Genomic DNA, 12,736 nt, shown 5'->3' on the forward strand with positions numbered 1-12,736 from the left:
AAGGAGCGCCCTTAAGAAGCCGTTTGGAGAGGGAGAATTAATTTAGACATAATATTATTGATCAAAAAGTTTGGTCACATTTCTAAACATTAAAGGAATAGGGACTCTACTGAAAATGATATATTATTGTAACTCTGGCCGTGCGGCGCTTCCATCTTGGTAACTGCAGTAGACGGGGCCGGGCAGGCCGTGACCCTCCCACCGTGACCCTCCCATTGTGGCACTCAGTGTTGTGGTTCATTTTGTGGTGTGTTCAAACCCTCAAATGCTGCAGTATATAGCAGTGTTAATCTTTTTCTGACATTTGACTCTCCCTCTACAACAATGTAAACTCAGACAAGAAGTAGCGGTAACATTTAGCATTAGTAAACCTAGTTGACTAGTACTGTTACCGAGTTAGACAGGTTCCATGGCATACAAACCTGAAGTGTGGGCTCATTTTGCCAAGTACTTTTTCAAATTTTTTTTACCCATATAGGCCAATGTTAATTACTTTTCTCAGATTGCTCTAAGGCAGGGGTACTGAACCTGATCCATAGAGAGCCGGTGCGGGTTTTTGGGATGCCCTCTCAGTCAGCCAATAATAAAGCAGCGATTCTCAACTCCAGTTCTTGGAATCCACTGTTATTGGCTGATTGAGAGGCCATCCCAAAAACCCGCACCGGCCCTCCATGGATCAGGTTCCCTACCCCTGCTCTAAGAGCAGTGCTATGATATTGGACGTTACAGGGGTTGTGAATGTAAATACAGATCCCACTGTACTGATTGCATAAAAAACTTTTTAAAACTCAGATTACGCATTTAGTGCTGTGACATTTACACTATGACAGTTTTCGTAAAAATAAAGGCCTGCACTAGCAGGTTCAAACCCCTGGAGCTGCTTCCTCCTCCGATGCTGGACACGCTAACATCAGCAGAACAAGTCCAGCAGGGCTTTGAGCTCGTTCCGTTCCTCAGCCATCAGGTTCCTGCTGCTACTCTGTCCCAACTCCTGGACAGCTTGCCTTTGTCACTGGTGTTCTTTAACAGAGTGCTGCGGGCTGCTCCCTTCCCACTACATATGGGCGCCTTCATCCTCCACCGCTGGCCACCGCTGTCACACTGAGGCAGGCAGCTGCTCCCAGCACATCCATAGTGGCCCTGCAAATCCAGACCGATGATTCAGGGGCAGGAGATGTCAGCAAGCCAAATCTCCTGCAAGACGACCTGTTTGGTCAGCTGGACTCGTAGCTGGACAGCCAGATCTTCCAGTATGGCACTGGGAAATTGTGGGTGGCTCCTCCATGCAACTCCCAGGGTCTCGCTGTCCCCCTTCTGCTGGTTCGCCAGTTCTGCCCCCTCCACCTCCGCCAACAGCCACCCGTGAGCCGTTATTCCAGTACCTCCACCAGGCTTGTGAGCATTTACCGCTCATCAGGAACCGGGCTGAGGAGGGCCTGGAGCGCTTCCCCCTCTACCGCCAACGCTAGGTTCCCCTCCGTCTCCTCATCGCTCCAGGCATTGTGGAGAAATAAATATATAACAAATATAAATTATATAAATGACATTTTCAAACATGAACATCCAGTAGTTCTAGAAATAGTACAAGTTGGTGAGTATGTGATGAATATGGCTCAGATGGCAGAATATCAGTAACTTTTGATTTCAGAAGAAAATCACAATGGTGTCTGTATGTATCTGTACAGTATGTGTCTGTATGATATTATATAGCAGTTACTGAGTTATACCATTGATGTGTCTGTGTATGTCACAGAAAAGGTCATAGTGCAAATGAGAAATAAGTAGCATATAAATGTTTAGACATAAAGAATATAAATAATATGAATGACATTTTAAGACATGGACATTAAGACGTACACAATGAAATACAGTTAACTACCGAATTTTTGTTGGAGAAAAATGGTACAAATTGGTATAAGTGGTTTCAGAGTAACGTGTCATGGCTGGAACCGTCATGGCAGTGCGGGGCAGGGAAACAGGCACGAGAGTCCAATGGTACGGGGGCAAAACACAGGATTTACTGGGGGCGACACACTCAGGAACACAGAGAACTTGTGATGTTAAGACGCTAATAACCAGACTCAGGGAAGACTCACAGGGAAACACCGAAATACACTGAATGATTAGACAGAACTAGGGACAGCTGGTAACCAGGAGGATTCCACACGAGGTAAACAAGGGGAGGCATGCAGGAGAAACAGCACGATCAGGGCGTGACATGAACACAGAGCATTCGGGCAAAACATATTTATTGACGTTCACATTTCCAGTTGATCCATCCCATGGTATTCAATTCAGTTCCTTTTATATAGCACCTTTCACAACAGTGTCGGCCCAAGGTGCATTGCATGGGTGTGTCGTGATACATTCCAACATCGTTAAGACCGAATAATACAAAAGCGGGGAAAAGGAAAGGCAAAGAAACGAAAGAAAGGAAAAGAAACGAAAGAAAGAAAGCCAGATGGCAACGAAGGAGAGGAACCAAAGTAGGGAGAAAAAAAACCTCTGAGGTCCAAGGTCAACAGACTGCCCCCCCCAGCCCCCCCCACTGGGCATGCTAACATTATAGGAAAAAGAAAAGAGTGGGCTTGCTTTGATAAACCAAATAAGTATCAGTAACATGGTATAATGAGGTAACTACCATATAATATCATACAGACACAAAGTGTAATGCTAGAAGTTATAGAGGTTGGGGGTGTGGGAAGGTGGGGAATAAATGGGGGTGGGGGGGGTTAACAGGCCTGTTCGGGGAATACATTGTTATCATTCTGATAGCATCTTCTCTAGTTCTACCTCCTTCTAACATTAATGCCAGGCAATCACTCTGAAAGGTACGAGATTATACACATATAGTCAACTGAGGAAAGCTCTGGAACCAGGGATCCGGATGCAGAGTCAATGATAATCGGGGACAAAAATTGGAAATCGTGGTCAAAGGTACAAGCCAGGGTCGGTAAACCAATAGGCTGGTCGCAGGGGTGCAGGGAAAGGCAGGCATGTGTACAGACAGGGGAAAGCGGAGACTCACGCTGGTACTGAGAAGGGGATTGGGAAGCAAAGGGTAAGAGATCAGGCATCACAGGAACACAGAAGAAGATGGGGAGGAGATTCAGGCTTTCGGGAAAGAGCAGGGAATCGAAAGTAGTGCTTGGTTGTTATACATGAGACAGTTTGTCACACTGAGGGAACCGGTACAACCAGTTCATGTAGGGTACCCACACCGGAAATGCTTAATACTCCACGGAGAGCGACCATCAAAGCGGGTGTGGCTGCAGTGCAGGGCTGCAGTAGAATCCTGTCTTTCAGCTTCATTGTGTGAATAGGCAAGAGTGATGCAAGAGTGATTTAAGGCTGAGGTGCTCTTTAGTTACCATTTACCACCATCAGAGAAGGGAAAGAAATCAGGTAAGATTTGTGGGCGCTAACAGCATCCATTTGGCCACTTATAGTATAGTCTGTAAATACTTATTTGGTTGTGATCCTGGTTAGTGACTTCTTTAGTCATTTGCTGTACTGAAATAAAAATGAACTACTTTAAGCTACGTTATATAGAAGCATTAAGCTGTTTTTTATGGAAAAAGTATCTAGTAATTTGCAATATATGCTTATCAGTATTCATACTAAGGTTTCCATTTATATATTGTAATATGCCTATGTTTTCAGCAATACTTGTTTATCATGTGTTGCTGTTTATTTAACTAATGTAAGTATTTTGATCCCACTGCTAATCCCAAAAAGTATCTTATCTGCTCCTCTTGTTTTCAGGTAAAAAAAATACCTTCAGATCCAAATAAAGAAATTATTGTTATTCCATGAAAATAAGTGTGTCTGACTGCCAAATTTGGTTCCCACAATGTAACATCGGCGGTCGTTTGTTATCCTGATTATTCTGGCCACCAGTTTCATTTCAGTTTAATTTCTCTGGCAGCTGACTTTCGTCTCACGGCAGAACGTTTGAAGTTCATCGTTATGTCTGATGAAATGTATTCACTGCTGAGCCTGGAGGAAGAGCTGAATTGTAGCATATGCCTCTTCGTCTTCGATAACCCGGTGACCACGCCATGCGGGCATAATTATTGCCAGGATTGTCTGGATAAGACCTGGCAGGATAGCGATCAGGTGGCCCTAGGCTTTAACTGTCCACAGTGCCGGACTCACTTCTCCACCAAGCCCGAGTTAAAGAAGAACACGGTTCTCAGCACCATAGTGAAGACGTTTAATATGAGGTTGGAAGGATCCAACGATGTGGACGTGGAGGTTAAGAAGGTGCCAGAAGTGGCTGAAATTACCTGTGATGTCTGTGGGAAAACCAAAGCATATAAGACGTGCCTAACATGCATGGCGTCGTATTGCGAGGAGCATGTGAGGCCGCATAAGGAAAATCCGATTTTTTCGACACATGAGATGACAGATCCGCTGTCAGACCTCAAGGAGCGCATCTGCCTCACTCACAACAAAATGATGGAGTTTTACTGCAGCACGCACAGCCAGTGCATTTGTGTCGTATGCCTTCAGGAAAAACACAACAACTGCAGCTTCTGCAAGCCAGAGGAAGGACGAAACATCCAGGAAGTAAATATACATTTTTCTTAATGTGTTACACTTATTACGCATATAGCGTAACTGCACAACGTTCACACTAACATTAACATATTCTTTATTTTTGTAGTCTGAGCTAAAGAAAATGATGTATAATCTTGATGGAAAAATAGAGAAGACCCACACAGTTGTCAGTCAGATGAAGGAGCAGCAGTTTGTACTGAAGGTGGGTGTCTTTCATTAGGCTGCATTTTATTTGATGAGATATTACATTTGCTTGAATAACTTTCTTGCTTCAGATGTGTCAGTATTTAATCTTTAAGGTTTTCCTTGCTCCTGCATAGTTTGATTGATGGGGTGAGACTGCAACACTCGCGGGTTTGGGGTGGTTAGAGACCAGCCTCGTCTGTTTCCTTGTGGGTGTTGGTTTTCTGTTTCTCATTGATTATTTTATGTTTTCCTGTCTCAGGTTTGCCCTCCTTGTGTTCAGTTTTGGTTTTGTTTTATAACTTTTCCATAATAATTATCTTTGTATTGTATCCTCTGTGTGGTTAATGTCTCTTAGTTTGGCATCTGTTAAGATTCCTAGTTTTGCACTCATTATTGTTAATCGGCTCCACCTGTTACTTGTTGCCCTGTGCCTTTGTTGATTTTGATTGACTTAGTCGTGTCACTCCTACACTCGTTAGCCCGGTTTGTGTGTGTATTTAAGTGCCTGCTCCTTTCTGTCTTCCTGTGAGTCATGTGTGTTGTTCTGGTTCTGTGCCCATTCTCCCAGTTGGGTAAATTTATAGGTTCTGGTAGCCTGTTCTTGGGTTTTTTTTTTTTATTTTATTTTAAATTTATTCCCAAAACCCCTTGTCCTTTCATTTTGTTTTCCCTGGTATGCTCTAGTTCAGGGATATTCAAATCACGGTCCTCGAGGTGCGAGCACTGCTGGTTTTCCAGCCTTCCTTTACCCAGGAGCCCGGTGTGAAGCCTCTGACCAATCAGAATCAGTGATTATTAAACTAACTACCTGGGAGAACTGAAAATAAGGCCTGGATTTGGAATCGAGGTCCGGATTTGAAGAGGCCTGCTGTAGTTTGTTAATAAACCCCTTTTGTCTCGGAGCTGCCCCATGGATTCTTGCTCCTTTTCTGCCTGAGACATGCTATGTCACAACAGCTGCCGAGCAAGTCTGGAAAATGAAATAATTGATGCCCATAAAGCAGGAGAACCCTAAAGGAAGATAAAACGTTTTTGGGTAGCCATTTCCTGAATTTGTAATGTAGCTAAGAAATGGCCGTTAATAGGAATGGTGGAGGTCGAGTTGTGGTCTGGAAGACCAAGAACACTTTCAGAGAGAACTGCTCATAGGGTTGCCAGATAGGAAAAGCAAAGCCCCTGTTTGACTATAAAAGACATCCAGGAAGGGGCAGCGTACTAACTGTACTAAGGGACACTGTACTAACATGCAGCAACTCCTGCACAAGAATGACCTTCATGGACGAGTCATCCTTGCCGCGAAATTCAACAACAGAAGTTTTAACATGAACATTGAAAGCTAATGCATTTTGGACACGCAAAGTTAAAATACAGTGGGGCCTGCAGCTCACAAACACGATCTGTTCCAGTGCTCATGAAGCAATTTGTACATGAACCGAGGGGATTTTTTCCCATAAGAAAGCACTGAAATTCGATTAATTTGTTCACAAGCCTACCAAATAAATTTTTAAATTTTTAATTTTCTGGTTTTTACAGTAAAAACTTTAAAGGAAAAACACAATATAGTGTGGCGACGGGCAGACTGAGGCATCGCGGGAGCAGAGAGAGACATGGAGACTTGCTTGTCGGGAAAATCACGCTCTTTGTAAACAGTCCTTAACCCTTGTATTGTTGTTGTTAATGGTCCCTATTGTTGTGCATGTGTTTGCCCGTGTCTTGTGTGTAGCCGGTATGATTCTAGTGTGTATTTAGTGTATGTAAATCTTCCACTGTATGTGCATCTTGCAGTTCGGTGTCTGACAACCTTATGTTTTATGTTTTAACTTTTGCATGCCACTGTATCAGCAAAGTAATGTAGTATATAGTCGTAAGTGATGTATTTATTCTGACATTCTGTCAATAACAAATGTGATAAAATTACATTTATTGAACTGCAGTGAATATTGTAAAATATACTGCATATACCTGTGGCAGGTTCAGTGTTTTTCACTTTGAAGTCTGAGAAAGGTTGAACTGAGGAAAGAGTAAACAAAATGTAACAATGCATGATTCTGACTTTGCCTGCTGAGTGTAGCGCTTGTCCTGTGCTCTAATGTCCCCTGGCACATGTTCACCACTCCAGGATTCAGCCAGTAGCAGGAAGAGGATTCTGGAGAGTGAGTTTCAGCAAATCCGGGAACTCATTGACAGAAGTGAGCAGGAAGCCATGAAGCTTGTGGACCAAGAGCAAGACAGCGGGAATGAGAAGATCCAGTCTTTGATGAAGAGATTCACCCTAAACGTGGAACAGATGAAGGAAACGAAAAGTCAGATCGAGAGCCTCTTGGGCAAGAAGGAATCATTCATGTTCCTGCAGGTGTTTTCCTGGCCACAAGCACATTATATACCTTAATAACCTGTATTTATCACATTCATATCACTGTTCCTGGTTACAGAGAAAATATGTTGTGATTCAGTTACAGAATTTAAGGGTTTCTAAACTAAATGGTGCTGCTGATGAGAGTACGAGATCAAAATGCATGAACTGTGAAATACTGACATTATTTACTTCAGTGTCCAAAGCACCAGCTAAAAGTGGTAACAAAACGACAACTGAGTTACATTTTTCCTCTATTTCAGACTAAAGTAAATCTGCCCCGAGCAGCGGAACCATATGTGCCCAGAGTCAATGTCAATTCCAGACAGGTGAGAGCCTCTGAGGACTACACTGTTGCTCTGAAGAAATTCCTTGAATACTTGTTGAAGGCACCAGCTGAGCAGAGGCTTCAGCTGCTGAACGCAGGTACAGTGTGTGTATTTGTGTGGTTTACCTCTGATTGCAAATGACTAATGAAAGAAATAAATGTACATACTTCAGACAGTTGCCTTTCTAGCAAATACACAAAATAGCACATTTGTTCATGGTGAGTCTTATTAAAGAAATAAAGATATTTTGATTTGCTGGGTGTTCAAGTCTCAGCCTGGGTCACATGAGTGTGGAGTTTGCATGTTCTCCCCATGTCGTCGTGGGGTTTCCTCCGGGTACTCCGGTTTCCCCCCACAGTCCAAAAACATGCTGAGGCTAATTGGAGTTGCTAAATTGCTCGTAGGTGTGCATGTGTGCGTGAATGGTGTGTGAGTGTGCCCTGCAATGGGCTGGCCCCCCATCCTGGGTTGTTCCTTGCCTCGTGCCCCCCCCCCCCTCGTATTTAATTTGGCTTCATTCACCCCCCAACACACAGACCTTTGTATTTCAATGATCATGTTGTGTCCCCTCAGTCTCAGTCTCAGTCTCAGTCTCAGTCTCTCTCTTACGCCAGTGCATGTATTTGTATAGTTTACCTATTTTGTAGTTTACCTGTTGCATATGAATTCTGTAAGAAATAGATGGTAAGTGTGCATGTTTCTGACAGTTGCATTTTTGGCAGATACTCGCAACACATCTGTCGATGGTGAGTTTTATTAAAGAAATAAGGATATTTTGATTTGCTGAGTCTGCACTTTTTTTAATCCGCACCTTCTGGGAAATAAGTTTTATTTTGTGAACAGGGCTGCAATGTTTATTCCCTGCAGATATAAATAAAGAAGTTCGCCATCCAACAATGCCTGATGTCCGCGGGACACGTGAGTGCCGAACTGTTTCCACCATGACTTAAAAATACACCTTTTATTTCAGGGGTTTCGCGAAGTGGAGCTTCACTCCATCCTTTTGTTGTAACAGTCCTGTAATTCTAGTTGTCAGCGGTTCTTTCTCCTTACTTTTGTCCCAACTTGGCTTTTGAATTGAAGAACATGACATGTCTTGACTCTGCAATGTCGCCGACTTAAAGCAATTTTTTTCCTGGGGGGCGGGGGGAGTTTAGGTGGCGAAATGTTCCGTCAGCCCCCTGGGCATTTACCAAATCAAGGCGCAAGGAAGAAGCTGCCATGTAAGTTAAGGGTCAGTCATAACTGTAGGGTTGACTAGGTTAAATGGTAGTTCTTCCCATGTGTCTACTTCTATGTGCATGTTGCATATCTGTAGATGTATGATTATATGATATACATATATAAACATGGACAAATTTGTTGGTTCCTTTCCACAAACAAACAAAAAAAACACAACTATCTCTGAAATAACTTTTAAAATAACAGTTTAATAGCAACCCTTACTGTTTATTCCATATTTAACACAAATCAGACTTTGCTTTTGATTATTGATTCAGTTGAATATTTTATATAATTAAACAAATGAAAATGGCATGAACAAAAAAAGATGGTACAATTAATTTAATATTTTGTGGCACCACCTTTTACACCAGTCACTGCCAGCAAGCGATCTCTGTACTTCACAGTGAGCCGTCTGCATTTGCCAATCAGTAGTTTGGCCCACTCTTCCTGAGCAATTATCTGCGTTATCCTTCTGATCAACCTGGGGTTGCATTTGCTCTTGCGTCCACATTCTGGGAGGTTTGCTACAGTCCCATGAACCTTATAACTTTTTAAAAACGTTGGCAACTGTGGTCACAGGAACATGAAGCTGCTTGGAGATGGTCTTATAGCCTTTACCTTTAACATGGTTATCGCCTTAATCGTCTTTCTGAGCTCCTCAGACAGCTCTCTACTTTGCTATCTCTGGTCCATGTTCAGTGTGGTGACACAATCATACCAAGCAACACAGTAACATGTTCTTTCCCTTTAAATGGGCTGAATGGCTGATGAAAAGCTTGAAGGCACCCGTGACAAACATGATTATAATACAAGGATTAATAGTCTCTGTATGGGCACCAACAAATCTGTCCATACTATTTTATCATATCTTTGTAAAATAGACAGTAGACCAGCTCTATACTCTCAGCAGGGTTCTGGAGGGTTCATGGGAGTTTGCCCGACCAGTCTACATGTGTTTTGTGGACTTGGAAAAGGCATTCGACCGTGTCCCTCGGGGAGTCCTGTGGGGAGTGATCCGGGAGTATGGGGTACCGGGCTCCCTTTTAAGGGCAGTTCGGTCCCTGTATGACCGGTGCCAGAGTTTGGTCCGCATGGGCGGCAATAAGTCGGACTCATTTCCGGTGAGGGTTGGACTCCGTCAGGGCTGCCCTTTGTCACCGATTCTGTTCATAGTTTTTATGGACAGAATTTCTAGGCGCAGCCAGGGCGTTGAGGGCGTCCGGGTCGGTGACCTCAGGATTAGGTCTCTGCTTTTTGCAGATGATGTGGTTCTGTTGGCCTCATCGGACCGTGACCTTCAGCTCTCACTGGAGCAGTTCGCAGCCGAGTGCGAAGCGGCTGGGATGAGAATCAGCACCTCCAAATCCGAGACCATGGTTCTCAGCCGGAAAAGTGTAGAGTGCTCTCTCCGGGTTGGGGATGGGGTCCTCCCCCAAGTGGAGGAGTTTAAGTATCTCGGGATCTTGTTCACGAGTGGGGGAACGATGGAGCGGGAGATCGACAGGCGGATCGGTGCGGCGTCAGCAGTCATGCGGGCGCTGCATCGGTCTGTCATGGTGAAGAGAGAGCTGAGCCAAAAGGCAAAGCTCTCGATTTACCAGTCGATCTACGTTCCTACCCTCACCTATGGTCATGAGCTTTGGGTAGTGACCGAAAGAACGAGATCGCGGGTACAAGCGGCCGAAATGAGTTTCCTCCGCAGGGTGGCTGGGCTCTCCCTTAGAGATAGGGTGAGGAGCTCAGTCATTCGGGAGGGACTCAGAGTAGAGCCGCTGCTCCTCCGCATCGAGAGGAGCCAGATGAGGTGGCTCGGGCATCTGATCAGGATGCCTCCGGGACGCCTCCCTGGGGAGGTATTCCGGGCATGTCCCACTGGGAGGAGACCCCGGGGAAGACCCAGGACACGCTGGAGAGACTATGTCTCTCGGCTGGCCTGGGAACGCCTCGGGGTCCCCCCAGAGGAGCTGGACGAAGTGGCCGGGGAGAGGGAAGTCTGGGTCTCCCTGCTGAGGCTGCTGCCCCCGCGACCCGACTCCGGATTAAGCGGGAGATGATGGATGGATGGATGGATGGATGTAAAATAAACAGCAAATAATTTCTTTTCATAATTTTATTGATTTATTGTATTACATACAGTGAGGCATGCAGGTATACATTAGACAATTGCTTTTACCGTAACTGAATCACTTTTCAGGAGAAATGAAGCATTGTTTCAATGAGCTTTTAGGGAACCAACAATTTTGTCCATGTCTATATGTGTGTGTGTGAGTGTGTGTGTGTGTGTGTGTGAGAGGGTATACCTATCCTTATGGGGACACAATGTCCCCATAACATGATAAATATCCATTTTTTTCCCTTATGGGGACCGGTTTCCAGGTCCCCATAATGGAAAACTCTATTTTATAAAAATCAGTGACTGCTATGAAAAAACTAAAAATGCAAAAACTCTTGTATTTTGCTTGGTTACTTATGGTTATGGCAGGGTGGGGGTTAAGGTTGTCATAGTTAGCGTCAGCATTTTTCCCATAGAAGTGAATGAGCGGGCCCCATAAGGATAGGTATACCTTACGTGTGTGTGTGTGTGTGTGTGTGTGTGTGTTTGTCAGACAACGAGAGAAAGGGAGAGAGGTTGGCAGGACTTGAGCACAAACACACACAAGCAACAGAAATTTTACACGAATCATCGCACGGGGCACAGATCCAGATGTTCTTCTCTGGTGCTGAATTTTGACAGATGCCTGCTGTCCGTAGTGCTGTAACTTGTGCATATATACATATATTATTTTAAAGTCACTGTTTCTGGATGAGCGTGTTCACCTGTCTATTACTGTCAATGAAGATGCATCCTTTTTGATCAGGAAACAGATTTTCTTTCTGAACATTTTACCTAGAACCGTGTGGAGGGTTGAGCTCTCCGATGGGTTCGGTCTGGGTACCTCTGGTGTTTCTGCCATCTGTTACACCCTCGCTTATTCTTTTAATGTTTGCTTTCAGTTCCCAATCCCAAGGAAGTGAAGGGTGAAAACTTTTACAGTAAGAAACATTAATGCATCAACATTCCATTTTGTGATTTTCAGTTGAAATGACCTTTTCATTTGTACATACAGTCTAGAGTGTTTCAATTTGCATTTAAGAAAGAGATGATCCAGTTTGCATTCCACTGCACATTTTTTTTGGGTTGTGAAAAATACCAATGGATTGGATTTAACACCCAAAAAAATTGCAGAGCATTTGTGAAGCTGAATAATACGACATGCCGAGAAAATTGGAAATTTTGAGTCTGGTTAAGTTTGCCAGCTGATACAAACTAATCTCTCTCAGAAACTAAGAAGAAACCACCACATCCTCCACGAGAACTAGCCGCTCCTTTAATGAACACTAATGAGCCACCAAAAGCCCTGGGCCTTTATGTCCCCCATGGTAAGCAGAAGCACCGTTTTCCATATGTGCCGATTTTCAGTTGCACATTAGTATGGAGTTTGCTCTGGATTTTATTACGTCACACAACATGCACATTTACATGTACGGTACATAATTTCATTTATTCAGAGACCTAGAGCATAAAACTGAATTATACAATTTAATTCCTTTTTATATATTATTTATCTTAATTTCCAGCATAATAATAGGAAAGCATTTATGCAAGAACAGCACACCAACAATAAATCACAGTGAAATCATGTAGTGTGAAAGGCCAGTGACAACAAAGAACAATTAACCACTGTGTGATACAGACCTCTGGGACTCGATTCCAATCCCCCAGGACATGTCAGCCTTATAACCAAACATAAGTGTACAGCTATTATAATGGTGATGATGATCAGCTGCTCAGTTTGTGGTGTCACTGCATTCGTGATGAGGGTCAAAGGGCTGAGAATGCCTTGTATTACATGTCTAGTTCAGCTGAAAAATACGGCCCATGCCGTAAATTGCAAGGATGCAGCTAGACTCCTAGCTATAGGTATTTACATTAATTTTCAGTTTGCTTTTTTTCAGAACCAAAAAAAGTCCCAAGTGTTGTTTCTGCTACTACAAGTGATCTACTGAAGTGTGAGTTTGTCTCTTGTTCAAAGTCGTGGAG

General features: G+C 43.7%; 1 protein-coding gene across 4 annotated transcripts in view; it reads left to right on the top strand.

The window, feature by feature from the left end:
• LOC125742732 (E3 ubiquitin/ISG15 ligase TRIM25-like) overlaps window positions 1–12,736 on the top strand; it is a 30,226-nt gene that overhangs the window by 14,649 nt on the left and 2,841 nt on the right. The window contains exons 1-11 of one of the 4 annotated variants that reach the window (XM_049014995.1): window positions 3,251–3,405; window positions 3,929–4,572; window positions 4,670–4,765; window positions 6,869–7,102; window positions 7,366–7,528; window positions 8,154–8,177; window positions 8,299–8,349; window positions 8,589–8,654; window positions 11,650–11,688; window positions 11,977–12,075; window positions 12,652–12,705. In XM_049014995.1, coding sequence (XP_048870952.1) covers window positions 3,970–4,572; window positions 4,670–4,765; window positions 6,869–7,102; window positions 7,366–7,528; window positions 8,154–8,177; window positions 8,299–8,349; window positions 8,589–8,654; window positions 11,650–11,688; window positions 11,977–12,075; window positions 12,652–12,705 — 1,429 coding nt within the window. In that variant the 5' untranslated portion in view covers window positions 3,251–3,405; window positions 3,929–3,969. Of the gene's footprint in view, window positions 1–3,250; window positions 3,406–3,928; window positions 4,573–4,669; window positions 4,766–6,868; window positions 7,103–7,365; window positions 7,529–8,153; window positions 8,178–8,298; window positions 8,350–8,588; window positions 8,655–11,649; window positions 11,689–11,976; window positions 12,076–12,651; window positions 12,706–12,736 lie in introns of those variants that run through there. The other 3 variants (XM_049014997.1, XM_049014996.1, XM_049014998.1) reach the window with 3 other exon arrangements.

Source organism: Brienomyrus brachyistius, chromosome 5 (genome assembly GCF_023856365.1).
Source record: "Brienomyrus brachyistius isolate T26 chromosome 5, BBRACH_0.4, whole genome shotgun sequence".
Classification (NCBI taxonomy): Eukaryota; Metazoa; Chordata; class Actinopteri; order Osteoglossiformes; family Mormyridae; genus Brienomyrus; species Brienomyrus brachyistius.